The sequence below is a fragment of the Thermobia domestica genome, chromosome 1 (assembly GCF_964235325.1).
Source record: "Thermobia domestica chromosome 1, izTheDome1.hap1.1, whole genome shotgun sequence".
In the NCBI taxonomy this organism is placed as follows: Eukaryota; Metazoa; Arthropoda; class Insecta; order Zygentoma; family Lepismatidae; genus Thermobia; species Thermobia domestica.
This window is the reverse complement of record NC_137454.1, coordinates 228,877,977-228,904,086: the sequence shown is the minus strand read 5'-3', so window position 1 is coordinate 228,904,086 and position 26,110 is coordinate 228,877,977. Positions and strand designations below refer to the sequence as shown.

At 33.2% G+C, this 26,110-nt stretch overlaps 2 protein-coding genes across 3 annotated transcripts in view; one reads left to right on the top strand and one right to left on the bottom strand.

Moving 5' to 3' along the window:
- LOC145678897 (uncharacterized) overlaps positions 1 to 9,468 on the top strand; it is a 56,415-nt gene extending 46,947 nt beyond the window's left edge. Inside the window, exons 6-7 of the mRNA XM_081749498.1 lie at positions 6,797 to 6,903; positions 9,297 to 9,468. Coding sequence (XP_081605624.1) covers positions 6,797 to 6,903; positions 9,297 to 9,468 — 279 coding nt within the window. The remainder of the gene's footprint in view (positions 1 to 6,796; positions 6,904 to 9,296) is intronic.
- A 2,386-nt stretch (positions 9,469 to 11,854) lies between these two features.
- The window catches only part of LOC145694517 (lysosomal alpha-mannosidase-like), a 217,194-nt gene continuing 202,938 nt past the window's right edge, over positions 11,855 to 26,110 (bottom strand). For both annotated transcript variants that reach the window (XM_081770839.1, XM_081770831.1), the window contains exons 16-17: positions 19,501 to 19,656; positions 11,855 to 12,168 (exon numbers count right to left, since the gene is read on the bottom strand). In XM_081770839.1, the coding sequence (XP_081626965.1) occupies positions 11,968 to 12,168; positions 19,501 to 19,656 (357 nt within the window). In that variant the 3' untranslated portion in view covers positions 11,855 to 11,967. The remainder of the gene's footprint in view (positions 12,169 to 19,500; positions 19,657 to 26,110) is intronic.

The window sequence follows — 26,110 nt, the reverse complement described above, 5'->3', positions numbered from 1 at the left end:
AAATTTTTAGATTGAAATTTTTTGGTTTGAAACTTTTTGTTTGAAAATTCTTGCTTTCAATTTTTTGTTTGAATTTTTTGTTTCAGAATTTTGTTTGAAATTTTTCTTGACAACTTTTCTTTCAAAATTTTTTTGTTTAAAAATTTTTCGTTTGAAATTTTCTTAAACTTTTTTCGTTTCAAAATTTTGTTTAAAATTTTTGTTTGTAATTTTTCGTTTCCAAATTATTTGTTTGAAATTTTTTGTTTCAAAATTTTGTTTGAAATTTTTTTCGTTTCAAAATTTTGTTTGAATTTTTTTCGTTTGAAATTTTTTGTTTGATTTTTTTTTCGTTTCAAAATTTTGTTTCAAAGATTTTTGTTTGAAATTTTTGTTTCAAAGTTTGGTTTGACATTTTTAAAAGTTTGTGCACTCATTAGTAAAGAACCGGAACTGTTTAGAACTAAAACCTCTGGCAACATTGTGGTGCAATAGTACACGTCAGAACATGATAATGCAACGTCATTAGTTTTGCATCATATATAAGTATCGTTCGAGTTAGTATTCATGATAACATCATCATGGCTACTTGTCAGCAGTTTCTAAACACACGTGATGTGATGAAATCATTTACCAAGATTACTGATTTACAACAGAATGTACCTTATAGAATCTTAGCTAGCCAAATGATCCCTACAAAGTTTGGATTAAGAATCGTAGTGAAGCTTGAAATTGATAAGAATATAATTTTACCAGCAAGATATTTACCCATGGAAGCATCAAAACAAGAAGAACTGCTGCGTTTCTTAAATACTGTATCTGTATCTTTATGTTATAAAAGACTCTTGGGTCGAAGTCATCAATTTGAATTTAGTACACAGCCAGATTCGTCAGCAATTGTGATGAAATCATGAATTCAAACGTCAGCACATCAGACATAGTTGTATGAATTTGGTTGGTCAGCATGACGTCAGTAACTGTGATGAAACCATAAATTCAAATGTCAGCACATTCCTTTCCAATGACGTCAGCCGTAGTTCTATAAATCAACCAATACAGTGTCATCCCACGAAATCATTTGAGCAAGTGCTTTTCAGGTGGAAAGATGTGTACTTCTAACGATAAAGAGTTCATCTTCGCAAGCTATTATCCAATAAATATATTTCAAACAAAACATGTGATGATTGGTATCAGTGCTAGAACATTTGAACCAGTAATTCGATTGGGCAAAGCAGAACAATTTGGTGTACAACTGACCTTTAAAGAATGGCAAATATTACGTTCACGAATCGACCAAATGAACGATTATTTTCATGATGAGCTAAATGTGACCATAGTCAAATCATTAGGCTCAAATCATGAAGTGGTGCTGCGTACAGTCCTCGAAGAGAAGATGGTGCTGTTACGTAAAAAGAGTACATTCCATATCCCTCGCAACATGGTGTATCTAACACAAACGGAATGGAACAAATTCATCAGCGTATTTCAGTGTGTGAAACATGCAGTGGAAGTGTGCAACAAAACAAGTATATTCCTGAAAAAGTACTATTTTGAAAAATGTGTCATGCATATTGTACAACATGTATCTAGATATTGTGATGGTTGTCAACATCGTTCGTGGGTGCATAACTGTATTGATAAACAGTTTATTTGTGATCAAATGGACATTGAGTTTCCACCAATTGATATTGCAATAGACCTTAAAAGACTTCAATTGGAATTAAAATTATACGCTAAAGACAAACTAGTGCAAGAAGTTCAAAATACATTGTATCGACAATATCCAGAACCACTATCTGATATGGATGTATGTGGAGTGTAATAAAATGATCCATTTCAATGAATTGTGTTTTTTTCATTTCAAGTACAACCCCATGTTCTGACGTGTACTATTGCACCACAATGTTGCCAGAGGTTTTAGTTCTAAACAGTTCCGGTTCTTTACTAATGAGTGCACAAACTTTTAAAAATGTCAAACAAAAATTTCAAACAAAAAATTTTCAAACAAAAAAATTTGAAACAAAATTTTCCAAACAAAACTGTTCAAACAAAAATTTTTAAACAGAAAAAATTTTGGAAACGAAAAATTTCAAACGAAAAAATTTTAAACAAAAAAAATTGAAACGAAAAATTTCAAACGAAAATTTCAAACGAAAAATTTTTAAACAAAAAAATTTTGAAAGAAAAGTTGTCAAGAAAAATTTCAAACAAAATTCTGAAACAAAAAATTCAAACAAAAATTTGAAAGCAAGAATTTTCAAACAAAAAGTTTCAAACCAAAAAATTTCAATCTAAAAATTTTACGTTTCACGGTTAACCGTCAAACTTTATCCGGTTTTTAACTATTCGATTAACAAATAAACGGTTTTGATCATATTTATCAGTGAGTGCAAAATGTTGAACGAAACCAAGATTTTTAAATGTTAAACAAAACTTAAAACTAAATACAGCAAAGATTTGAAAATCATCAACCAATCAGATTGCACGAAAGATAGTGATCAGCCAATCAGATTGCACGAAAGATAGTGATCAACCAATCAAATTGCATCAACAATAACTTTGCCAGTGTTGTAGCATGTATTCCCTTAAGACTATGAGTCATAAGATTCAATAAGGTTAGCTATGTATCCCTGTACACTACCTCATCAAGGTCAATCACGTGGTACATCGTATTGCTTACGTTTATATTTGGCTGTAATAATCAATACCAATGACGCATTCTCAAATTATCCTACAAAGTTTAAATGTACCAATGTCCTGGACTCCTAATCCCATCATAGGTCAATAACTGATCACGTGATCATAATGATTTACCCAATGAATGAGATACTATCCAATTACCAATTATTGATATGACAATAAGAAATGTACCCCTCCCAAAATTTAAGATTGGTACACAAATACACCTGTGTCTTATGAAAAAGTAATAAATCCTGTAGTTATTCAATAATAAAGCCGGTCAATAACCTTTAAATTTTGAATATTTGGCCATAAGAGGAACACCAACATCTACAATGGGTCCTAGAAAACGTTTACCAAATTATGTTATTTTATAATTCCCAAATTTAAAAGAGAACAAAAACATATAAAGGTAATAAACCATATAACGTGCTAAATACTTATCAAAGGGTCAATAACCTCCGAAATTTGATTTTTTGGTAGTTCTTTACCCATGAAAGGGAACGATGTGGACCATCCAAATTTATAGTGGTACATATTGAAGACCTGTACGAAGATACCAAATGCTTATATTAAACAATTTCTAAAACTGAGTGGATGAGTCAAGATACCCCTCCCAAATTTTTAAAGGGTGCATCAATGTACTCATGTCTTATGATAGGGAATGAACCTATATACATGACCATATGACCATATACGGTAATAAGACCGCATCAAACGGGATAAATTGGGCCAAAAACCAAACACGTGATACAACATATTGCTTAAGTTTATATTTTGGCATTTTTTTTTTACTCATGAAAGGGAACAAGGTGGACCACCCAAATTTATCATGATACATATTGAGGTTATGTAATATGATAGTGAATGTATAAATTGAAAAATTTCCAAAATTTAAGGGATTGGCTATGGTACCCCTCCCGGGGTGCATCAATGTACCTATGTCTTATGATAGAAAATGGACCCCTATACATGACCATATAATCATATTAGGTAATAGGACCTCATCCAAGTGAATAAATTAGGTGAAAAACGAAACACGTGGTTGTACTAAAATTTGGCAATTTCGTACCCATGAAAGGGAACGAGATGGACCACCCAAATTTATCATAATACATATTAGGGTCTTATACTATAATACCCAATGTTTAAATTGGGCAATTTCCAAAATAAAGAGGTGGGCCAAGGTACCCCTCCCAAATTTTTAAAGGGTGCATCAATATACCCATGTCTTATAATAGGGAATGGACCAATATACATAACCATATAATCATATAAGGTAATAGGACCTCATCCAAGGGAATAAAATGAGCCAAAACAAACACGTGGTACAACGTATTGCTTACGTTTATATTTTGACAAGTTTGTACCCCTAAAAGGGAACGAGGTGGACCACCCAAATTTATCATAATAGATGTTAGGGTCCAGTACTATAATACCAAATATATAAAATGAGCAATTTCTAAAATTTAAGGGGTGGGCCAAGGTACCCCTCACAAATTTTTAAAGGAGTGCACAAATGTACCTATGTCTTATGATAGGGAATAGACCCCTATACATAACCATATAACCATATAAGGTAATAGGACCTCATCCAAGGGGTAACTTAGGTCAAAACCAAACACGTGGTACAACGTATTGCTTACGTTTATATTTTGGCATTTTGTACCCCTAAAAGGGAACGAGGTGGACCACCCAAATTTATCATAATACATGTTAGGGTCCAGTACTATAATACCACATATATAAAATGAGCAATTTCTAAAATATAAGGGGTGGGCCAAAGGACCCCTCCCAAAATTTTAAAGGAGTGCACAAATGTACCTATGTCTTATGATAGGGAATAGACCCCTATACATAACCATATAAGGTAATAGAACCTCATCCAAGAGGATAAATTGGGCCAAAAGAACAAACACGTGGTACAACGTATTGCTTACCTTTATATTTTGGCAATTTTGTAGCCCTAGAAGGGAACGAGGTGGACCACCCAAATTTATTATAATACATGTTAGGGTCCAGTACTATAATACCAAATATATATAAAATGAGCAATTTCCAAAATTTAAGGGGTGGGCCAAAGTACCCCTCCCAAATTTTTTAAAGGAGTGCACAAATATACCCATATCTTATGAAAGGTAATGAACCCCTATACATGACCATATAACTATATAGGATAATAACACCTCATCAAAGGGGATAAAATCGACCAAAAACCAAACACGTGGTACTACGTATTGCTTACGTTTATATTTTGGCAATTTTGTACCCCTAAAAGGGAACGAGGTGGACCATCCAAATTTATCATAATACATATTAGGGTCCTGTACTATAATACCCAATGTTTAAATTGGGCAATTTCCAAAATTTAAGGGGTGGGCCAAGGTACCTCTCCCAAATTTTTCAAGGGGTGCATTAATATACCCATGTCTTATGAAAGGGAATGGACCCCTGTATACGTCCATATAACCATATAGGGTAATAATACCTCATCCAAGGGGATAAATTAGGTCAAAAACCTCCGAAATTTGACTTTTTGGCAATTTTTTACCCATGAAAGGGAACGACATAGACACCCAATACTGATAGAGGTACATACTGTGGTCCTAGGCTACCATACCAAATTTTTAGATTTGGCAATTTCCAAAATTTAAGGGGGGTGGTCCTATGTACCCCTGCCAAAATTTAGGGGGTGGGCCATGGTACCCCTGCCAAAATTTAGAGGGGGTGGTCCTATGTACCCCTAGGTCATTGACCCCGGCCAGGGACCATGGGTCCTGAGGCAGGGACCCAGGGGCCAAAAAGTGTCCTAAAGTAACCCCATTACTACTATGAATTGTAGGTCATGAGATAGAATGCATATATTTATCCTTGTTTATCAAACTATGTTCGTTATTTTACACTAGTGATTAGTTAAGGGCACTTCTACTAATTTATCTTCACTTCTATTTGTTAGTTTTGACTTGTTCTTATCCATCTCATCTAACAATATTAATTTTTCACTCCCTTGATTGCGCTTGTTTATCCACATTTGAAGTTTTTTCTAAATTAATTTTGATATTGATTTATTTTTCTCTTGTAAAATTACGTTTGTTATGTTTTGTGTGAAGTTTAAAACTTTCCTTTCCAGCATCGATGCTAATATGAGGGTTGAATATCCTGGTCAAAATGCTCTCTAAACAACTTTATTCTCAACAACACGAGCCTCCCACATTAAAAACGAAACGCGTATATTTTAGACATGAGAGATCTTTATATGATAATTAGTATTATAGGTGGACTACACTTACTCTGAAAGTTTACTTACTGCGACTAGCTTTAATATCTTAAATGAGCTGATGTTCAACACGGTCGTTTCCTCAGTAATCAATTTCCACTCTTTCAAATTCTTGCTTATATAATTAAGTTAAATTTACGCTTAAAACTTTCTCCCGCTCCGTAATGGTATTCTGAGTTAAGTTTCTTTTTTCAATAATTCTGAAGTCGATCGTTCGTATATTGGATCTTTCGTTTTCGTCCAAAGTGTCCTTTGAAGTAGAACTCATTCAACAAATTAGGTACAATTTGCTTATTTTTTCTATAAGAAACCTTATCATTACTCTCATTGGCTTTAAGTTAGATTATGATCATCTTCAAGTTAAATTTCCTCGATTTTGTTGATACATACATACATCAACTCTTAGTTACTCAAAGCATACTAATGAGTATTCATACCGATCGTTTGATTACAGTATATTTCGAATTTGAGCGTATGAATTTAAAGGACAAAATATTTGGTATTTCTTTTTATAATTATTTTCAGCAGTCGTCTTCCAGACTTTCATCATTGGTAAATTAATATAATAATCTTACAGTTCAGTTCAAAACTTTGTTCAATTCATAAATATTGTGAAAGCAAACGATGACATATAATAAATTGTCATTGCGCATCAATCTTGTAGTAATTCTTGTGGCTGACAATTTCTTTAAGCCTCCCGTTGAGACAATCTAATTTTTTTCTCAAAGTCGTTATTGAAGAACGTGCAATATAATAATATTGAGATAAAGTGATGAAACTTTGTTTTTCACGTTGCTCTTGTTTTCGCTATTTATTTCAACTAAACAATATCAATAATGTTAATATTTTCATCATTTTCAGGAGAAAGTTGCTTATCCGCAAGTAGCCCAAAGCAAGACAAAAGATGATTGGTTGTGGATTGTAAACACAGACCTCTATAAGCAAGGAATAATTGTCAATATGTGCCTGTAAGTTTTTGTTTCATGTTCGTTTGTTAATCCATAAATATATTAACTTATTCTTCATAATAACTTACACTAATAAGTATATCAGAATTTACCTTTAATATGAGAATGCAAATATGTTGACAACCAAACTAAATGCGTAGATTCAATTTACGTAAGAAAGGAAGCATTATTAGATTAAACTTTCAAAGATACAAAACCAATAAAAATTGAAACTCAGGACAAAACTCGTTCATTTGAATAGCTTTCAGCTCTAAGTAACATTATCAACTGATGTCTAAAGTACTGTCCTTGTGATGCAGGGAAAGGCTTTCGAATGAACACGCCCAGCTTTGTCGTGAGCTCCTCCGTGGCTAAGCGGTTAGCGTACGTGCCTTTGGCGTGGGAGACCCGGGTTCGATTCCCGGCGGGAGCTCATGTGGTTCGGATTCCACGTTAATCAGTAGGCCCACGTCTCATATAGCCTGGCTGCTGAAAGGGACGCTAAACTAAAAAATCAACTCAATCAATCAATCTAAAGTACTGATGAATCAAAAAGCAATAATATAGATAGCGAAAGAAAGTGATGAAAGAAAAGTATATTCTTAGATGACTAATAAAAGAATAAATAAAATGACTCGCAGTGTGTTTGTGCATAGTATTGAACTGTACATGAAAAATGAATATCGTCAATATAAGAGTTATGAAAAATTCATAAAAGGTTTTGCAATGTGTATATTGAGAAAAATATAGAAAATAGCGTGGTTGAACAAAATGTTAAGGAAGTAATCGGAAAATAATGTATAAAAGAGCAGTTCCTTGTGTCCGTAAACTCTTGTTCCTGCTTTAAACCCATGAAAACGCGTTAGAACATTCAACATTTTTATTTTTATTCTCATATTGTTTGTTCTTCATTTCATTTTTCTATTTAATCAATCAAGCACAAGGACAGTATATATCCACAAAACTCATCTGATGTGACAAAACTTGATATAAAGTACATCTTGACTTGCTTAGTGCACATCTGAAATACATATTCTCCTATGCAAACCTTTAGGTTTTGAGTTATGGACCATAATAGTTTGGAATTTGACTTAATGTTTACTCACATAATAAAAATGTACTAAAATGAATAAAGGACGATTTTTTTCTCAGTCGAGAAAGTGACTGTTTAAATAAATGATGCGGTGCCTATAGTTTTCTAAATTGAGCAAATAATTTAGTGCTAATTTCAAACTTAATAATCACTTCGAAATAAACTAAATCTTTTCAGTTTGTTTGTAGAGACATCCAACTTAAAAATCATTTGTTATTGCCAATGTTTAGACTCAATTCTGAAATCAATGCAAAACACTTTGTCAACACTAGAAGTTCATATTTAACGAGACTGTCGGATGATGCTACAATACTTTTCTCTTTTCTGTTTTGTTTCTGTTCTGCGCTTAAAAATCTTTTATAACTTAATTCTTATGTGTAACATTTGTGCTGAACATGGAAGTTAACGAATTGTCATTACGTACGGATAGGTTAGGCTCAAAGTGTTTAACTGAAATTAAATAACTTTTCATTGCTACTACGGTGTTGTTTTACTTTTTGATCTCAGTTTATAGGACACCTTTAGTTTAAACAGATATTAAATTGCTTTTTTCTCTGTGGAAGGCTGAAATTAAAATAGTTGGTTAGAAGTGATGTAGTAATAGGTTACTATAAGAAGTTTCTGACAATTTAAAAACAAAGTGAATTGTATTTATTGTGGAGAGGTCTATTGAGAAAGAGAATGGGAATTACGGTAAGAAAAACATATTGATTATGCCTGACCCTGATTGATAATTATTAATTCTAAGAATATATATATGTGTGTTTTTTTATATCATCATACAATACTGTTGTATCTTCTATGTTCTCTTTAATGTAACCAGTTCTATGAAATAATATTTGTAAAGAAAAAATCGAGACAGAAAAATTTTTCCTCATGGAGGAAATATGCTAGGGGACCACAAAATTCGTTGGAAGTTTATTTATTTATTTATTGTGAAAACGACTTCCATAAAGTTGGTGAGAGGATATCATAAAGCAGAATATCATGGAAGGGAATGATAATAATAGTAGTTAGGTTGATCTGGCGCAAATTAGCTGTAATTTTTCTATTGCAGCAATTGGTCAAGTCCCTTAAACTACGAAGTGATCTAATTACGGATATTTAAATTATTTTGTACAGAAAGGATCACACAATCACGTCTATTGATCATTTGGAAGTAACAGGAAATTAGCGCGTGGTTTCTATTTGTATAGAGTAGAGCAAAATGTTGTGAAACCTGGTTATGTTACTTACCAATGTTTCTTAAATGTACGCAAGTGATGGGCATATTTTTTTTCCAATTGTCAAATAAATTATATATTTCTTTTCTCTATTGCAGTGACGAGCGAGGATCATGTCAAGGTGCTGTTTCAGGTTTACATACATACTGCCATCAGCAGTATATACAACGAAAATTGGTGGCAGTGAACTCTTCTGGAAACCCAGTTACTGATTACTTTCAAATACCATCTGCATGTTCTTGTTATTATAAACCACGGGAAGATTGGTAGAATCTAGTGCTCACTTTTAATGTACATATTCACACACATCATGTGGAGTTTGCACAGTCAGCAGTGTAACTGGAGTAGAATATGTTTTCAAAATGTTGCATATACCATGTTAAACCTCATCACAGAGAATTCAATATCCTAGATTGAATAAATATATAATTTTACCTATCTTAGAGTTTAAAGGAATTACGTTTTGTTAAATTATAATTCTTGTTTTACATGTATATGGGAGCAGAATGCATACGCTAATACGGGAGCCAAATGACTTACACGTCTGTTAGGGATTCATGTATTTTCGAACTCTAGTTAAACTGCAGGTCTGCGATTCAAGTAGCTTTTATGCTGAAAAAGAAACGGTAACTTGAAGTAAATAATAAAAACAACAGTAGTAATAATTTGAGGGATCTACTAGTTACTTCACTATTCTGTTGACTGTGCAGGTAGTTGATGATGGTGATGGAGTATCTTGGTGGTACTACACAGTGGCGAAGCGTAATCCCACAAGTAGGGTGGGCCCAACAAACTAATAACACAAAATAACATTTAATATATCATAAAATGTTTAAAATCAAAGTCAGAATTCTATTTTCCTTATTGAGTTAAACAAAAAACTACCAAATCTATTTATATTTAAAAACTTTCTTAGCTGTACTTCTAACACTGTTTAGAGTTGAATTTGTGTGCATGTATACATAGTAGTTTTGTTGTTGCTGTTTAATTTAACAAGAAGGAATGAATATAAGCAAAAGTAGACGAAAAGTAGTCCATTATTATTATTATTATTATTATTATTATTATTATTATTATTATTATTATTATTATTATTATTAGTAGTAGTAGTAGTAGTAGTAGTAGTAGTAGTAGTGCTAGTAGTAGTAGTAGTAGTAGTAGTATTCAACAAATATTTACATGGGGAAAACACGCAATATGTATTAATGGGATATTCTCAATTAGCTCCACTACAAATATTATGAAGTGCAGTTCATATTTTCTTCTGTCTGGAATTTGCAGGGGGGATGAGGAGAATTTCCTCCTCAGTTGCTGTTTCATTTCCTGCATATTTGAAAATGGAGGGAGAGAAAAATAAAGCTCATTCTTACAGTCAGCTGTCAAATTTCTTGGATAAGCGTTTGTTACTTGCATCCCTCACTTTAAAGTAAGTACAGTACTGCATTTAATTAATGCATCACGAGATAATGACTTCACAAGAAATGTTAATGTTAAGAAGGAACTTATTTTAATCAACGTAAGATATTTAATATTGCATTCTATGGAGTGGAATATTTAAGGGGAGCTTCCGGGCTTAAGTACTTATCGAAATCTTATCTCAACTTTTTTTTTATTGTTTTATATATATTACAGAATTTTCACATTTTTCAGGAATAAAGTTGGCAAACTCGCTCTCGAAACAAGCAAAGCCCCGGGAAACAAAATCGTAAATTCCCTTCTGATTCTATGAAATAGAAAACTAAACTAAAATTACACACAAATATAATTATTTTATCCTGTACGATAGCGTTTGGTAAATTTATATATATGTTTAATATATCAGACTTATATTCTGCAAGCTATTATGGACCAGGCCCCATGTAGAAAAAAAACAGCTACTCTGAATAACTCCTCAAAGTATATACCTAAATTAAACAAGTTATCACTAATAGAAATACATAATTCTACACAGAAACTTCTTACTTTGTGTTAAGGAAATCATTTTATAACATATTAGCATTGAAAGATGACTTCAACGCTAAACCAAAACTCCTAGAGGAGAGCCTTCATAACTTCCTAACAATGCACACAATTTCCAGCGATAATAGCTTCGCTCCCTGAGCAATACAGCCCGTAAATCTGTTTAGCAAGCTGCTGAGGCTCAGATTTAAGGGACTCCGAAAGTTTCCAACCTACTATTTTGTAACCAAAAAAACAGAAATGTTGAAGTATTGACTTTATTTTATAAGAAGGAAAAGATAAAGAAAATATACGGTAGAAAACAGGGTAGGGCCGGCCTCAGAGCCTCATAGTACGCTTCGCCACTGGTACTGCATATGCATCTTATAATATGTTACTTAGTACTCATTTGGAAATAAAGAAACCATTAATTTACCGCATTTTTTTAATAAACATTGATTTATATGAGTGAGTTATATGTATGTTCTCAAAAAAGATGTGTCTATTTTGAGTTATTCATTTTGAATTTACTTGTAAGTGATATAAATAATTTAACTATATAATAATTAACCAACATTAAAAGCACATTTCATTTTCTTGTTGATAATTGCATTTCATTACGTGCTGCTGTCAGTTTTTAAATATTAAGAACAACATACCTGTGAAATCTTAATAAGTGCTATAGGAAGAAAATAAACTAAAAATTAAAATAATTCTTCATCTTTTATTTCATTTACAATGTTCTAAATACAATCGTTACTAATTACATTATAGAATTAACAATATAGTTGTATGCCCCGATAGAATTGTACGGTGTACTATGGAATTTTCTTATGCCAGATTAACAAGTAAAGTGGCAATCTCCATAGGATTAAGAGTTACTTGTGTTCCTTCGACGCTAAGTTTTGGACCAGCAGACTTTCTGTCACTACCTGCAGTTCGCCACTGAAGTCTCTTCAAGGAACTCTTCTGTCGATTAGCTGCCAATGTCAGTTCTTCCACAGAAGCAATTTCAGTGCTTCCAAACAAATCCTACAAAATAATAATAATATGTGTATTTTATTACGTAACATCAACAAATTAGGAAGATGATAATATAAGCCACGCATTCGTCACTTGATAGGATTTAGTTCGTATCATTAATTTTAAGAAATTGCATTGTGTCAATTTATCATTCCCGTTTCAAAGTACTTTCTATAAACTTAACTACTGTCTCGAGTACATACTCTTAACTAGTATTATCTACACTGCCATCTTATATCATTTAATCTTACATTAGTTAAATGCTAATAACATCCAGAGTCAAGTATAACATAGAGGTAAGCGTGTATTACAAAAAAATCTGTACAACTGCTAAGAAAATTTGGAGAGTGATGTTAGATATTTCTCGCTTAGCCTAAAAGGCGTAATCGTGAGAAGTTAAACTGAAAGATTTCACTTTATAATCCAGTAAAAGGACCATTTCCAGACATAAGTGATATTAGATTCGAAGAAATGGAACGTAGTCACTTAGTATTTGAATGCAAGAAAACGAAAACACTTATGACTGGTTGACACTCCATGACAACAGAATGTCATCATCATCATCATCATATGTATTCTGCCTTTATTGGCAGGTCACTTGCTGCAGCTGAGAAGCTTCCATGCTCCACGGTCCTCCGCAAACCTTTTCGTCTTCGCGTATGATCTTTCTGTTTTAATATCATCCATTAATTGTAGTCTCTTTCGCCCCCTCCCTCTCTTTCCCGCCACCATACCCTCTAGGACGTCCCTCATGATACAATCTCTTCTTAGGCAATGTCCCAACCAGTTTCTCTTCCTCTTCCTAATAATATCTAAAAGTGTTCTTTTCTCACCCACCATTTCTAACATTCTCTCATTCGTTTTCCGCTCGGCCCAACTAATTCTTTCCATTCTTCTCCACACCCACATTTCGAAGGCTTCCAGTCGATTTTCGTCATCTTTACGTAATGTCCACGTTTCCGCCCCACACAGTACAACACTCCACACGAAGCATTTTATGAGTCTTTTTCTCAACTCTTTGTTCAAGGTCCCACAAAACAGACTTTTCTTTTCTTTAAAGGCTTGTTTCGCCATTCCTATCCTTGCTTTTATTTCAAGTTCGCATTTCATGTCATTACTAAGAACACTACCCAGGTATCGAAAACTATTCACTTGTTCTATTTTCTCCCCTCCTACTTTTATATTTGACACAGACCCCTTCGTTCCAATCACCATGGCTTTTGTCTTTCTAACATTTATTTTCATCCCATATTCCTCAAAGCCCTTTCTCATTTTTTCTAACATTTTATTGATTTTCTTTTCAGATTCTGCAACAAGCGCCATATCGTCTGCAAATCTTATACATCTAATCATTCTACCTCCTACCGAAATGCCATCATCATCATGTAGGCTCTTTTTCACTATTTCTTCTAGATAGACATTAAATAGTGTTGGCGAGAGACAGCACCCTTGTCGAACTCCCCTTCCAATTGCACTCTCTTCCGTCAGTTCTTCCTCTATCCTAACACTTACTTGTTGGTTCATGTATAAGTTTCTTATGAGTCTTCTATCTTTCCATTCCAACCCTATCTTCGTTAGAACTCCCAACAACAATTCTCAATTCACGCGGTCAAAAGCCTTTTCTAGATCAATAAATACAACATACACCTCTTTCCCTTTTTCTATAAGCCTTTCACCGATCACCCTTAATAATCCAATAGCATCTCTTGTGCCCTTGCCTCTTCTGAACCCGAACTGCTCTTCCTCAACATCTTTATTTGTTCTTCCATATAACCTTCTGTTCAGTATTCGGAGCAGAATTTTAGTTGCATGAGATATGAGACTAATAGTTCTATAATCCTCACATCTCTTTGGGTTCGATTTCTTAGCCATCGGTATCATGATCGTTTTCAGAAAGTCTCTTGGCCATTCTCCTGTTTCATATATTTCATTGCATAGTCGCCACAATTCTTTATTTCCCTTGTCTCCTATATTTTTAATGAATTCAATTGGTATGTTATCTATTCCTGTTGCCTTTCCATTCCTAATCTCGGATATAGCCTTTTCAAACTCATCCCGAAGAATACTAAATCCTATATCATCCTCGCCTACTTCATTTTCCACTTCAACATTTAGGCTACACGGTCTATCCCTACTCTCATATAAATCTTCAACGTATTCTTTCCACCTTCCTATGACCTCATTTCTCTCGCTGACTACCTTCCCATTCTTATTTTCTACTGCCATCATAATACTCCATTTTTTCCCCCGAAATTCCATAGATTTCACCTCCTTGTACATTTCCTCATATTTCCCAACTCTTTCTAATTCTTCTATGTCCTCGCATTTTCTTTTGTAAAACTCTTCCCTCGCTTTGTCTGTTTCTCTTCGTAATTCATTATTTAACTTTCTGTACATCTTTCTGCCCTCTTCTGTATCAACCTGTTTCCACATCTTCCTCTCCCTCATTTTCTGCAACATCTGCTCCGTAACCCATGGTTTCTTAGCAGTTTTGTGTTCGCGCTAACCTACTGCTTCTTCTGCAGCCTGCTGTAAGCAACGTTTAATATGTTCCCACCGTGCGTTACTACCTGCGCCTATCCTTTCCTCGTTTGAACATTTTTCTTCGAATTTTTCAGCGAAAAGATTTCTTATTTCTTCGTTTTTCAACTTTTCAGTATTCAACATTTTGTTACCTACTTTTCTTCTGCCTACATTTTTCAGTTGAATATCTACTTCGGCCAGCACAGAATGTAACGAATGTATATTCTTTGAACGAGTAACTGAGCTCTTAATTCAAAACTTAGTCATGTAAGATTCGCAAGCAGAATATAAACGTTTTATACCTAATTTTGTTCGTCGACGATTGGTCTTTCCGCCGACCATGGATTTACAATTTTGTATCAATCATAAATTCATTTTTAAATAGGTATAAGAACTTCGCCTTTTATGCAGGTTAAGTGAATGAACGATTTCTTCGTGTGTAAGAAGAATATTGTAAAACTTTGTCTCATATAGGTTGTAGGTAGATCATTTAATAAAAGGAGCGTCCGGAAACGACTCCCACTACCAGTTTTATTATAAAACTTCCACTATAAAAGTATTTTCACAAAATACTATACAAAATAATATATCTAATATGAAAGGTTAGAAATAGGTAGTCTTTGACCGTAAGGTCGCAGACAGGATCTTCACAGAGTCCCGTAGAATGCTAAACAGAGGGGAATTAAGGAACCAATGCTCCGTAGCAAGCAGAGGCGGGTTAAGTGGCCAACAGAGCCCCGTAGCAGGCTAAGCGGCTGAGGTTAGGATTCCCAGACAGAGCCCCGTAACAGGCTAAGCCAGGAGATAGGATAGGCGTAGTCCCGTAGCAGACTAGAGGCCTGGGGTTAGGTTACTCCAAAAGTCTCGTAGCATACTAAAGGAGGATGACCAGAAAACTGGTATCGAGTTATCTTCGTCCATCCAATTTATAGGGTCCTTTGGGTGGCGGTGACGCTGCTGCTCCGATGTGGTCTTCTGCTCCGTGGGAGGGGCCAGAAGCCGTCGTCTGCATGTGACTCTAGATCCATCTGGTGGGAGATCCTCTCGCCGAACCATCTGGTGGTGTTTGTAAACACTGACGCGTGGAATTGTTTACAACATCACATAGGATATTACAATATACAGAAATAACAATTACTTACTGTGACGCTAAAACTGAACCATTAGGATATGACAAAGTTTAAAGACATAGCTCGTGACGGAAACGAATGACTTCAATGCTGATATCCCCACTAAACCTTAGTCAATCAATCAAAAGGTCAATTAAAATCATAGCTCAAGATATTTATATTCTTTAAGCCCACAAAGTTGAATGCCAAGTAGTTCGTACAATTTTAGTTATATCTATGCATATTCGCACCTACATCTACAAATACAGTATACGATGGGTAGAGATTGCTAATACTATACTGCAATTTTTGGTTCCCAACCTTTTGACTCACGACACACTTCAATGAACACCCATAACATCGTGACACACTTGTTTTAACTTTTATTAATAATAATATAAATTATAAGAGTGTAAGACCAGTGGCGCCATTTCAGATTGTATTTGAATATTGAAGCAATACTCTACGATATATTCAGTTTCACGTTTTTTTTATTAGTATATTACAGTATTATACGATTAATTAAAATGTACATAATCCCAAAATTAGCGGAGGCAACTGCTCCTGGCCCTCTTCAAGTGACGTTTCTATGTAACACTGTAAGTTTCTACAAAGTAGTGACTATATAGTAGTGAACATTGTTCCTACCGCTAGAGGCGCTGACTATCACAATTTGTCTAAAAGTTTATTTCAACTAATATCGAACCTATCGTCGTTCTCCTCTTTTCTCCTACTTTCCTAATTCGACTATTTCAATCACTTCCGTGTACATTGATTAACTAATATCAAATGCATCGTGATTTTTAAATTCTAAAATTTTGCGTTTAAAAATACGTGACACATCAGTGTGTGGTGGCATACCATTTGGGAACCAGTGTTATACTGTATGTAGGGTGGATCAGTACATTGAAACAATCTTATAACTCCTAAACTAACAAATGACACATGCTAAAAGTTTGTAGAATCCAAATTTCAACAAAGGGAAATCATTTGATATACTTTCCGATACCATAAGATTATAACTGTTGACACCACGTACACGAGTCTTCTTAGAGTTTTCCTTTTCCTCCTACTTTTTTATTTGATCATTTCATTCTTCACGCCTCCCTTAGCTTCGGTACATTATCGAGGGACGTTAAACAGTTCATATATACATTTAATTGTTGCGAACAAAACTTAAAGTTGTTTAATTTCTTATAAGCTAGTATAACCATCCGGGTGATTAGTATGAAATATGTAATTCACGTGAAGAACAGTATGCTTAATTTTTGCCTTTTGAAAACTCGCAAGATCTTACACGTAATACGTACTATCAAAGCATGTTTTGAAATATTTTTTTTTTAAGTCGAATTTTTAAACCTTTGTGAGTTTGTTGCTATTTATTCCAATGTGTCGTACCATGATCATAGCATTCGATAGCAAGGTATTTTAGAAGTATATTGTCCAGTCCGTCTCATTTGCCTTATTACTGCTGTTAAAACCTTTAAAATTAGGATGTTTGTAATACTGTTGTACTAGGTACCATCACTTTGCTATACTGAATAATATATTCTGTATAATAAGTTTTCGTTTGAATTTGGAAATTTGAAATATGTAATTAACCTAACATAGTGTCATTTAAAAAATACAACTTTATGTTGAGTTGGCAACGCTGTTAATTTAATGGCATTATAGAGTATGTCAAATAATGTTTATTATTATTATTATTATTATTATTATTATATTTATTATTATTATTCGTCAATTTTAGGATTAGGTTCTCCACCCATCTTACCTTAAAGTTTCTTGAAACGTTTCGTTACAGAGACTATATTGTCCATTATCTTGCAAATATAAAATAGTATTTCTTAACAATTACACAAAAACGGGCCCGAGGTGGCTCAGTTGTAGATTATTCACTAACGGTACGTAGTGTCTCTGGGTTGATCTCAGCTCTTGCCAAGTGGGCTTTGTGTGAACAAACATCGTGCGCATGAGTGTTGCCAGGGTTCTCTCTTTTCCTACTATACTTCCAACATTCCACCATTTCATTCATCACCAAAATCAAAGTGTTCTTTAGTCTCAGAGCATAATCATGCAATGGTAAATTGTAAAAAAAAAAAAAAAAAAAAAATACAAATGCAGAGTGTATAGGTATTTTTTTTTCAAAGAAGCGTAAATGAAAGAAGTTGTGATTGCTCCAAGAGCATTGCCGGAACGAACTTAAAAATGATTATTTTTTTCGAAATTCGTACGAAATTCTATAACAAATTTATTTGATTAACTAATGGTAATTATTGAATCAATAACTGGTATTGTTGTGGAATCAATATTGGTATTGATCAATACCAATATCATCTCTCTATGACTTACGGTTCCCAATATATGGGTCCTCAAATATGCCGAAATCGGAACCTTTCTGGCCAATATCTCGGAAACGGTAAGAGTGGCGCGAAAAATTCCATTACTTGAAATGGATTTTTGAATCTCTATCGAATTGAGGACTCAAAATTGAAAAACTTGCAAGTAAAACAGACACACACCTACACACACACATAGAGAGAGAATTTAGTAACGAACTTCGTTGAAATTGAATTAAAATATACTGTATTGGGTCACTTTCATGAAACTCTTGAGTTTGTACAAAATGTGATATTGATCATGGGAAAGTTACGAAAGAAATGAGTAATAATAAATGTTATGGACCTAGAAGAATATTGTGACTTAATCTATCATAAGAATGACTTTTAAATGGAAAATAGTTGAGGGGCGTAGATGCAAAAGTGGCAATCTCCACTCGGTCGAATTTCTCAGGACGAGCGATTAATTGATATCTCGTAAACCCCATAAGATTATAACGTACAGATTCTTTGGCATAGTAGATCGTAGCAATATTAGAGGGTTGAACATAAATTTTCCCCAGAGAAAGGCCCTCATTTTTTCCAATTACTCTTTCAAAATTGGAGATTGCAAGGTTTGAAAATGAACGTGGACTAGTGAACTAGTACAGACTTGTTGACTCATTACAAGCTAGTGAGGAAGTTTGGAACGATTCCAGGCAAGCGACACGGTCGCCATGGCAACGTCTGACGCCAACGGCCCTCCGATTGGCTGAAGTGGATGATTGTCACTTTTGAACCGTATCGGGTAGCGGAAATTGCAAGTTTTGCAAAAATTGTGATATTCGCCTTCAGTTTTTACTGGGAACACTTAAAACAATGCAGTCCCACCTCTAGCTCAATTTCTCAAAAAATTGGAGATTGCCACTTTTGCATCTACACCCCTCAGTTGGTACATTTATTGGAGTTTAATGTCTGTTTTCAACACCGAGGCTATACGGAGCAGGATATTCTGTTTAAAATATGATCATAATATGTACTTTCGTTTGTATCCGTCGGAGGTAATCATACTACAAATCGAACAAGGACAACGAGTACAAATTGAAAATATTCTTAGTTATTCTTAGTTGGCAAAAGAGTTGGAGTAAAATAAAGTGAAAATTGCTCACCGATTTGGTTTCTACTGAACACTGCTGTAAATATAAATATTCAATGTTATTTTGTTTTCAAAATTTCATCGAAGATAATGCCCCCACAGTATCAGTAAAGTATACGTAGAATTGTTGTATTTCTGTCTGATTATTACCTAAGCACCTGATAGTATAAATAAGCAATGTGTAAACTTGCTATTCTTATAAAAAGTTATTCTTCGAATCAATATTGATACTAACTTGTAAATCCACAGTAACTGGCTGCGACAAAGTCTCATCTTCTCCATTTTCAAATAAATGTTCCAATCTCACAAGCACCTGATTTGGATCACTCCATTGTTCCAATGTGAGAAGATTTACGTTATTTGGCAAATTTATTTCACTAACAGCCTGCACCTGAAAAAAATATTCAAACAAAAATATATTAGCAATACCAGGAAAATAAAATATTAATGACAAGTAGTTGTGGCATAAGAATTAATAAAATGCATTGCTTCCGAAATCATGGTTATTATTCACGTACGAGACATTGAAAGATTTTGTTGTTATTGATTTTAAATAGAGATTCTCAACTAGAAACAGGCATTTGCATCCCAATGGTAAGTATGGTATATTTGTACCAAGGCTTTTCAACGCTGAGAAAGCTATTAAAAAAAGAAAGCTATATTTTCTGGAAAGGATCTAACATCATGTTTAACATATTGTACGTCCTGACATTCAAAACCCTGTGTCCTTCCATGCTACATTGTTACTAAAGTCAATCGCGACAATTTTTACGACATTTGTTCTACTTACTAAAGAAGGATGGAAGGACACAATCTAGAAGCCGTCATAACTGTTTGTAGGGAATGAGAGAGATAGTAAATATATATCCTCTTATGGTGCTCTTCTACGTTCCCATTATATCACTTTATTTTAATAAACAATTAGATACAATAATGAATATAAATAAGATAGGAACTGAGATAAATAGTTATTAGTTATATAAGTAGACAAAAACACTATTAAAAGAACAAGTAACTACTTCAAGGTTGTTTCTCATAGGACAAAAAGCTGGGTATATATTTTATGGCTTCATAATTGTGTGATATAGATATCTAAGCTGTATGAAAGTTCATGCGAAGACTATTAGTTCTTTAATAGCATTTTTAAAATTATAAATGTCTCGTAGTTTTTATTATTGACTTAAAAAAAACAAATTATAATGTAATGAGAGAACGCTGTTAAAAATCACAATATTTCGACATCTGACAAGGCAACCTGCTTATAATATGGTCAAAATAGTTGACAAGTTTCGTATCTTAGGCAATTGAACGCAGGACAAAATAAAATATTAATGACAATATTAGATAAGTAGTTGTGGCATAAGAATTAATAAAATGCATTGTTTCCGAAATCATGGTTATTATTCATGTACGAGACATTGAAAGATTTTGTTGTTATTGATTTTAAATAGAGATTCTCAACTAGAAACAGGCATTTGCATCCCAATGGTAAGTATGGTATATTTGTACCAAGGCTTTTCAACGCTGAGAGAAAGCTATTAAAAAAAGAAAGCTATATTTTCTGGAAAGGATCTAACATCATGTTTAACATATTGTACGTCCTGACATTCAAAACCCTGCGTCCTTCCATGCTACATTGTTACTAAAGTCAATCGCGACAATTTTTACGACATTTGTTCTACTTACTAAAGAAGGATGGAAGGACACAATCTAGAAGCCGTCATAACTGTTTGTAGGGAATGAGAGAGATAGTAAATATATATCCTCTTATGGTGCTCTTCTACGTTCCCATTATATCACTTTATTTTAATAAACAATTAGATACAATAATGAATATAAATAAGATAGGAACTGAGATAAATAGTTATTAGTTATATAAGTAGACAAAAACACTATTAAAAGAACAAGTAACTACTTCAAGGTTGTTTCTCATAGGACAAAAAGCTGGGTATATATTTTATGGCTTCATAATTGTGTGATATAGATATCTAAGCTGTATGAAAGTTCATGCGAAGACTATTAGTTCTTTAATAGCATTTTTAAAATTATAAATGTCTCGTAGTTTTTATTATTGACTTAAAAAAAACAAATTATAATGTAATGAGAGAACGCTGTTAAAAATCACAATATTTCGACATCTGACAAGGCAACCTGCTTATAATATGGTCAAAATAGTTGACAAGTTTCGTATCTTAGGCAATTGAACGCAGGACCACAGGCGTGATGTGAGCACGGATAAACTATTATTGGTGACTGCTTTACATGACACTTGTGACAGCTAAAGCAACTATAAAGAAAAAAGTAGATAAGATAGCTACTAGATTGTCTATGAAGAAAAATAGCTAAGAAAGTTACCATGTGGTATGACTTAACAACACATCATACAAGAAAGCTACTAGATTGTATGGCTATTTAAAAAAAAGTAAGGAGTTAGTGCTGCATCGACGGACCAATTTGAAAATCGAAAAAAAGTACGAAAATGTATTGTATTCAGTTATATTTAGTTGGATTACATTACGTTACATCAGGCGTGCAGTATTACTATACGGATCCATAATATAAATAGTAGTAGTAGTAAGAACGGGTTAGAAACCCCGCGAAGTTGGTTGTGTTCTGTTCTTGACATGAAATGGGCAAATTAAAGACTTGCCCTACTTTTTCTGTACATTTTACAATCTATGGATCCGAATAGTAAAACAAGTAAGGATATACCTCTCAGCGAAATAGTCCATCAGCCTCCACATACAATGCCGCTTACAACATTAAAAACAACCAACAAATACAACCACTTTCTTAACTTTTACTATTCCCCTAACCTGACTTTCACTAATTCTTCCTCACAAAAGTAAATAAATTCTCCAATTGACCCGGTAAATTTCCTAAAACTGGTCCTTTGATACAGCACTTAAGCCAAAAATAAGAAAGTAATGACTATTAACAAAACATTGACAAGGAACCACTGGAATCACTATAAAGAAAAGATGGGCGAGAAATCTACCAGTTGGTGTAAGTATTTAAAAAAAAAAATAGATCTAAAAGTTACTATATGATATGGCAACGCCGTGATCCACATAGCATGACGATAGTAACGCAACCGGTCAAACTTGGCCTTGAACTGTTTTGCCCATGCACTTCATTTACACAACCCTCCATTGTTGGATTTTCATGATTAAGAAATCGAGATCCAACCTGATTCGTTATTTTCACAACGATAATGGGGGCCTTCGGCTTCACTCAGATCTGAAGGCTCGTCTTTTTGTAAACTATTCATTGTAGCTTTGGGAAATTCAAGATTACTAATAAAATTCCAACTGACCAAAGCTACATATATATATATACATTTGTGTACAGTTTCGGCTATGTTACATCTCTTCTTCTTCTACGAGGGAAAGGTGATGCTTAAAAGCTTAAGTAAGTTTGAAGAACTGCATTTACTTCGTGGGAAACTACGTGGAGAGGAAACGCACAACCTCTCTGCACTGACACCTTCAAGGTAAATCTGAGAGACTTTCTAAATTAAAATCGTACGCAATCATGATGAAAAATTTAAAAACAAGGCATTAAACATTGAAGTGAAGCTCTCTTTCAACTGAAAACCCCAAGATAAAAGGTTGATAAAATAACCAATTACTTATCAATACCATTCTTCATTGAGGGAGCCAATTATTTTAGTTGTTGACATTTAAAGAATTACCGAATATTATCTCAATCTCAAATATTGATTATGTATCAATAGCATATGTGTTAATATCCATAGATTCTAAACAAATACAAGATTTAAAACAAATAGTAGGAATTCTTTATATGTAATAATCACAGAAAACTTAATGCAAAATATATTCTTTTCAAAACTAAATGAAAATAGAGGTAAGTCTAACAAAAGAAAATGAATATACTTCGTGTTTGCTTACGTTAATTTTGTTCAAATAGGGAAAAGAAAAAGCAAAATAAACTTAATCATTTATTCATAACTCTATGTATGTTGTGGCAGTGTGTCAGAAATACGTATATTTTTCTTATTTGAATAAGCCTAGGGAACATTAATTTTTATTGCTATAACAGTTTGTCAAACAATCATCTCGCAAAGCACAAACACTTGCTGTATTTTCGCCTATAATAAGGAAGTACTGAATGTATCAAACCCGTTTCAATCAGTGAAATTGCTTAACTGTCACTTCAGAAGGAAATAAAAAGGTAAATACATGAATTTGCTGAATGTATATAGGACTTACTTGTTACTTAAGTAAGGGCATGTCCGTGTAAATTTCATTTTTTTAAATGTTTTAATCAATTGTATTTTTTTCCAAGTTTGAAATTCCTGACAGCTACGAAATGATCATAAATTTTCTAGATAGTAAATTAAATAAAATTATATTTTAAAATATGGATTTGGGAACTTTCTGAACACAATTTGGCCTGAACAGTAAAGTTTAGGCCATTGATAACAGAAATTTTACGACTTTTGAATTGTTAATTGGCTATCTTCATTAGAAAAAAATGGTTTTTTAAACAATGGGACGCATTAAATTTCTGTACTCAATTTCTGTACTTCAAAGACCTAATAAAATTCAAGGGTGGCTTTGAGTAAGGCTTTTGAAGTTCACGTAATATTTTTCTGTTTGAAATAAGGTCAAATACGTAGCAAAACTTTGGTGTGTTTCATATTTAAATGTATTAATAAACAAAGGCAATGACTAGGCATAATTTGAAATATTCTTAATGCAATGAATTCAAATATTACGACTTAGTACATAAGGAGTTAAGAAACAAGACTGAGCCATATCCACTTTATATCTATTTATATACGGATAACTAAATATCTATTTCCACATAGCGATAATTTTAAATTGATTTTTTTTTTTAATTTTAATAAATCGACAATAGCTATGGATAACCGGCAGAGCCGTAGCCTGGAAGGGGGGGCAAGTGGGGAAGTGGCCCCGGTCGCTGATAGCAAGAGGACGCAGAACGAGCAAGAAGAAAGAAAAAGTATTGGAAAGGAGTAAATGACGCGTTGCCCCAAAAAATTATTGGCTCCCTATTAAATCAATTATTGTCGTTGGTATGTAAAGAAATAGATTTGGTAAAAATTTTCTTGCTCGTTACGCTCACAATCCAAACATTTCAATAAGAGTCAGAACAAGTTTTTACTTACTACTTAAAGAAAGTTTTTATATATGATTTCTCAATGACGATGTAATATTCATGCTGCCAAAGTAATAACTTATAGTGCACGCACGAGCGTTTTCAAAATCAGAAATGGTCAAGGCCTCAAATATTTGTTCGGCCGTTTGATGATCATGATTTTTGTTACTTAATCACGCTTTCCTACCCAACCGGATTAATCAAGACGGTGAGAATGTAGGTATGAAAAATGAGAGAAGTGAAGAGAGAAATATTAAAAATGAAGGTAAACAAGGGGAATAGTAACATTTTCGAACTTGAAGCAGTTATAGAATACGGGCTTAACGGGTGAGAACTTAACCCAAAGAATTTCGTCTTTTTCAAAGACTTATCACCATTGATTTTTAAAATTCTATTGAGATATGAAATGCTTCCAATTTGAAGGAATTTATTCGGATCATTTCTCCACCAATTACTTGCATCACCAGTTTTTTCTGTACATACGTATTATTTTTATATATATATATATATATATATATATATATATATATACATTTCTGTAAATTGCTTCCACATACACACTCCAGCACAGCGCCCATACATACCCCAAATTAAGAAAAATGTCACTAACGTTTAGTTTCAAAAGATAATTCTATACACCAGCAACTGATATTCGACCATTTTATTATTTAAATTATCGTAATCTAACAGCAAACATTTTTGAAGCGCTAATATATATTATTTTGTATCTAATTTTATCTAATCTTATCAAATCTTATTAATACTTTGTCATCTCCATTCACCGTCTTCCTTGAGAAGTTATCTAATATTGGATAATTTAACCCTGTCATTCAGTGCTTCATTTCGCATAATCAGCGAATACAAGAAATAACGTTACTAGCATATACAATATGTTCCACAAAGTATTTTCTAAAAAGTTCAGTTTAGAAATTTGAACCCTAATATCCCCTAAATGCTTGCAATCTACGATGTAGAAAAAAAATATTTCCAACCAAAATGGAATTCGATTACTATAATTTGAATTCATCGTTAGTGTAAAAAAAAAATCCAATTTTCTTGTTAGTACAGAAACCTAACACACACACGAATTATATCTAATTCGATATCAATCCATAAAATTTCAAAGTGAATATCCACATAAAGCCAATGTATTTTTTCTATATTCTCCCGTTTCCTTTTTCTCTCCGTTTATTCTACTAATTACTTCATAATTTCTTATTTACCTTTATCATTTATGTCGGTCTGTATGATACAATCAAAGAAAATTCTCCGCTATAAATTCAATATAGCTATCGACTACCTAAATAGATTTTTCCTTATTGAAATTATTATTATTTAAGGCATGTGCAAGATCATTCAATTCTCTTTAGACAGCTTGGAAGTTACATTGGAAAATAGTTTTGTGTAGCAGAGGAATTTCAAAGAAACAATACAACTATTAAACATCAAAAAAATATTTAAATTTAATTGTATATTTATTACGTATGATTTACGAAATTAGTACCTATAAATTAAAATGGAATCTAAATCCCATCAGTTGTAACTCAGAATCGGATCTAATTCTTTTATGTGAGTCCTTGAATATAGACATATACTATACAGTTATGTAATAGACTCCAATTTAAAAGTTAAAAAAACTGGGCAAAAGAAATGAAATCTACTCTTGATCTCTTGGAAATGATTTTGATCAACTTCGTTTC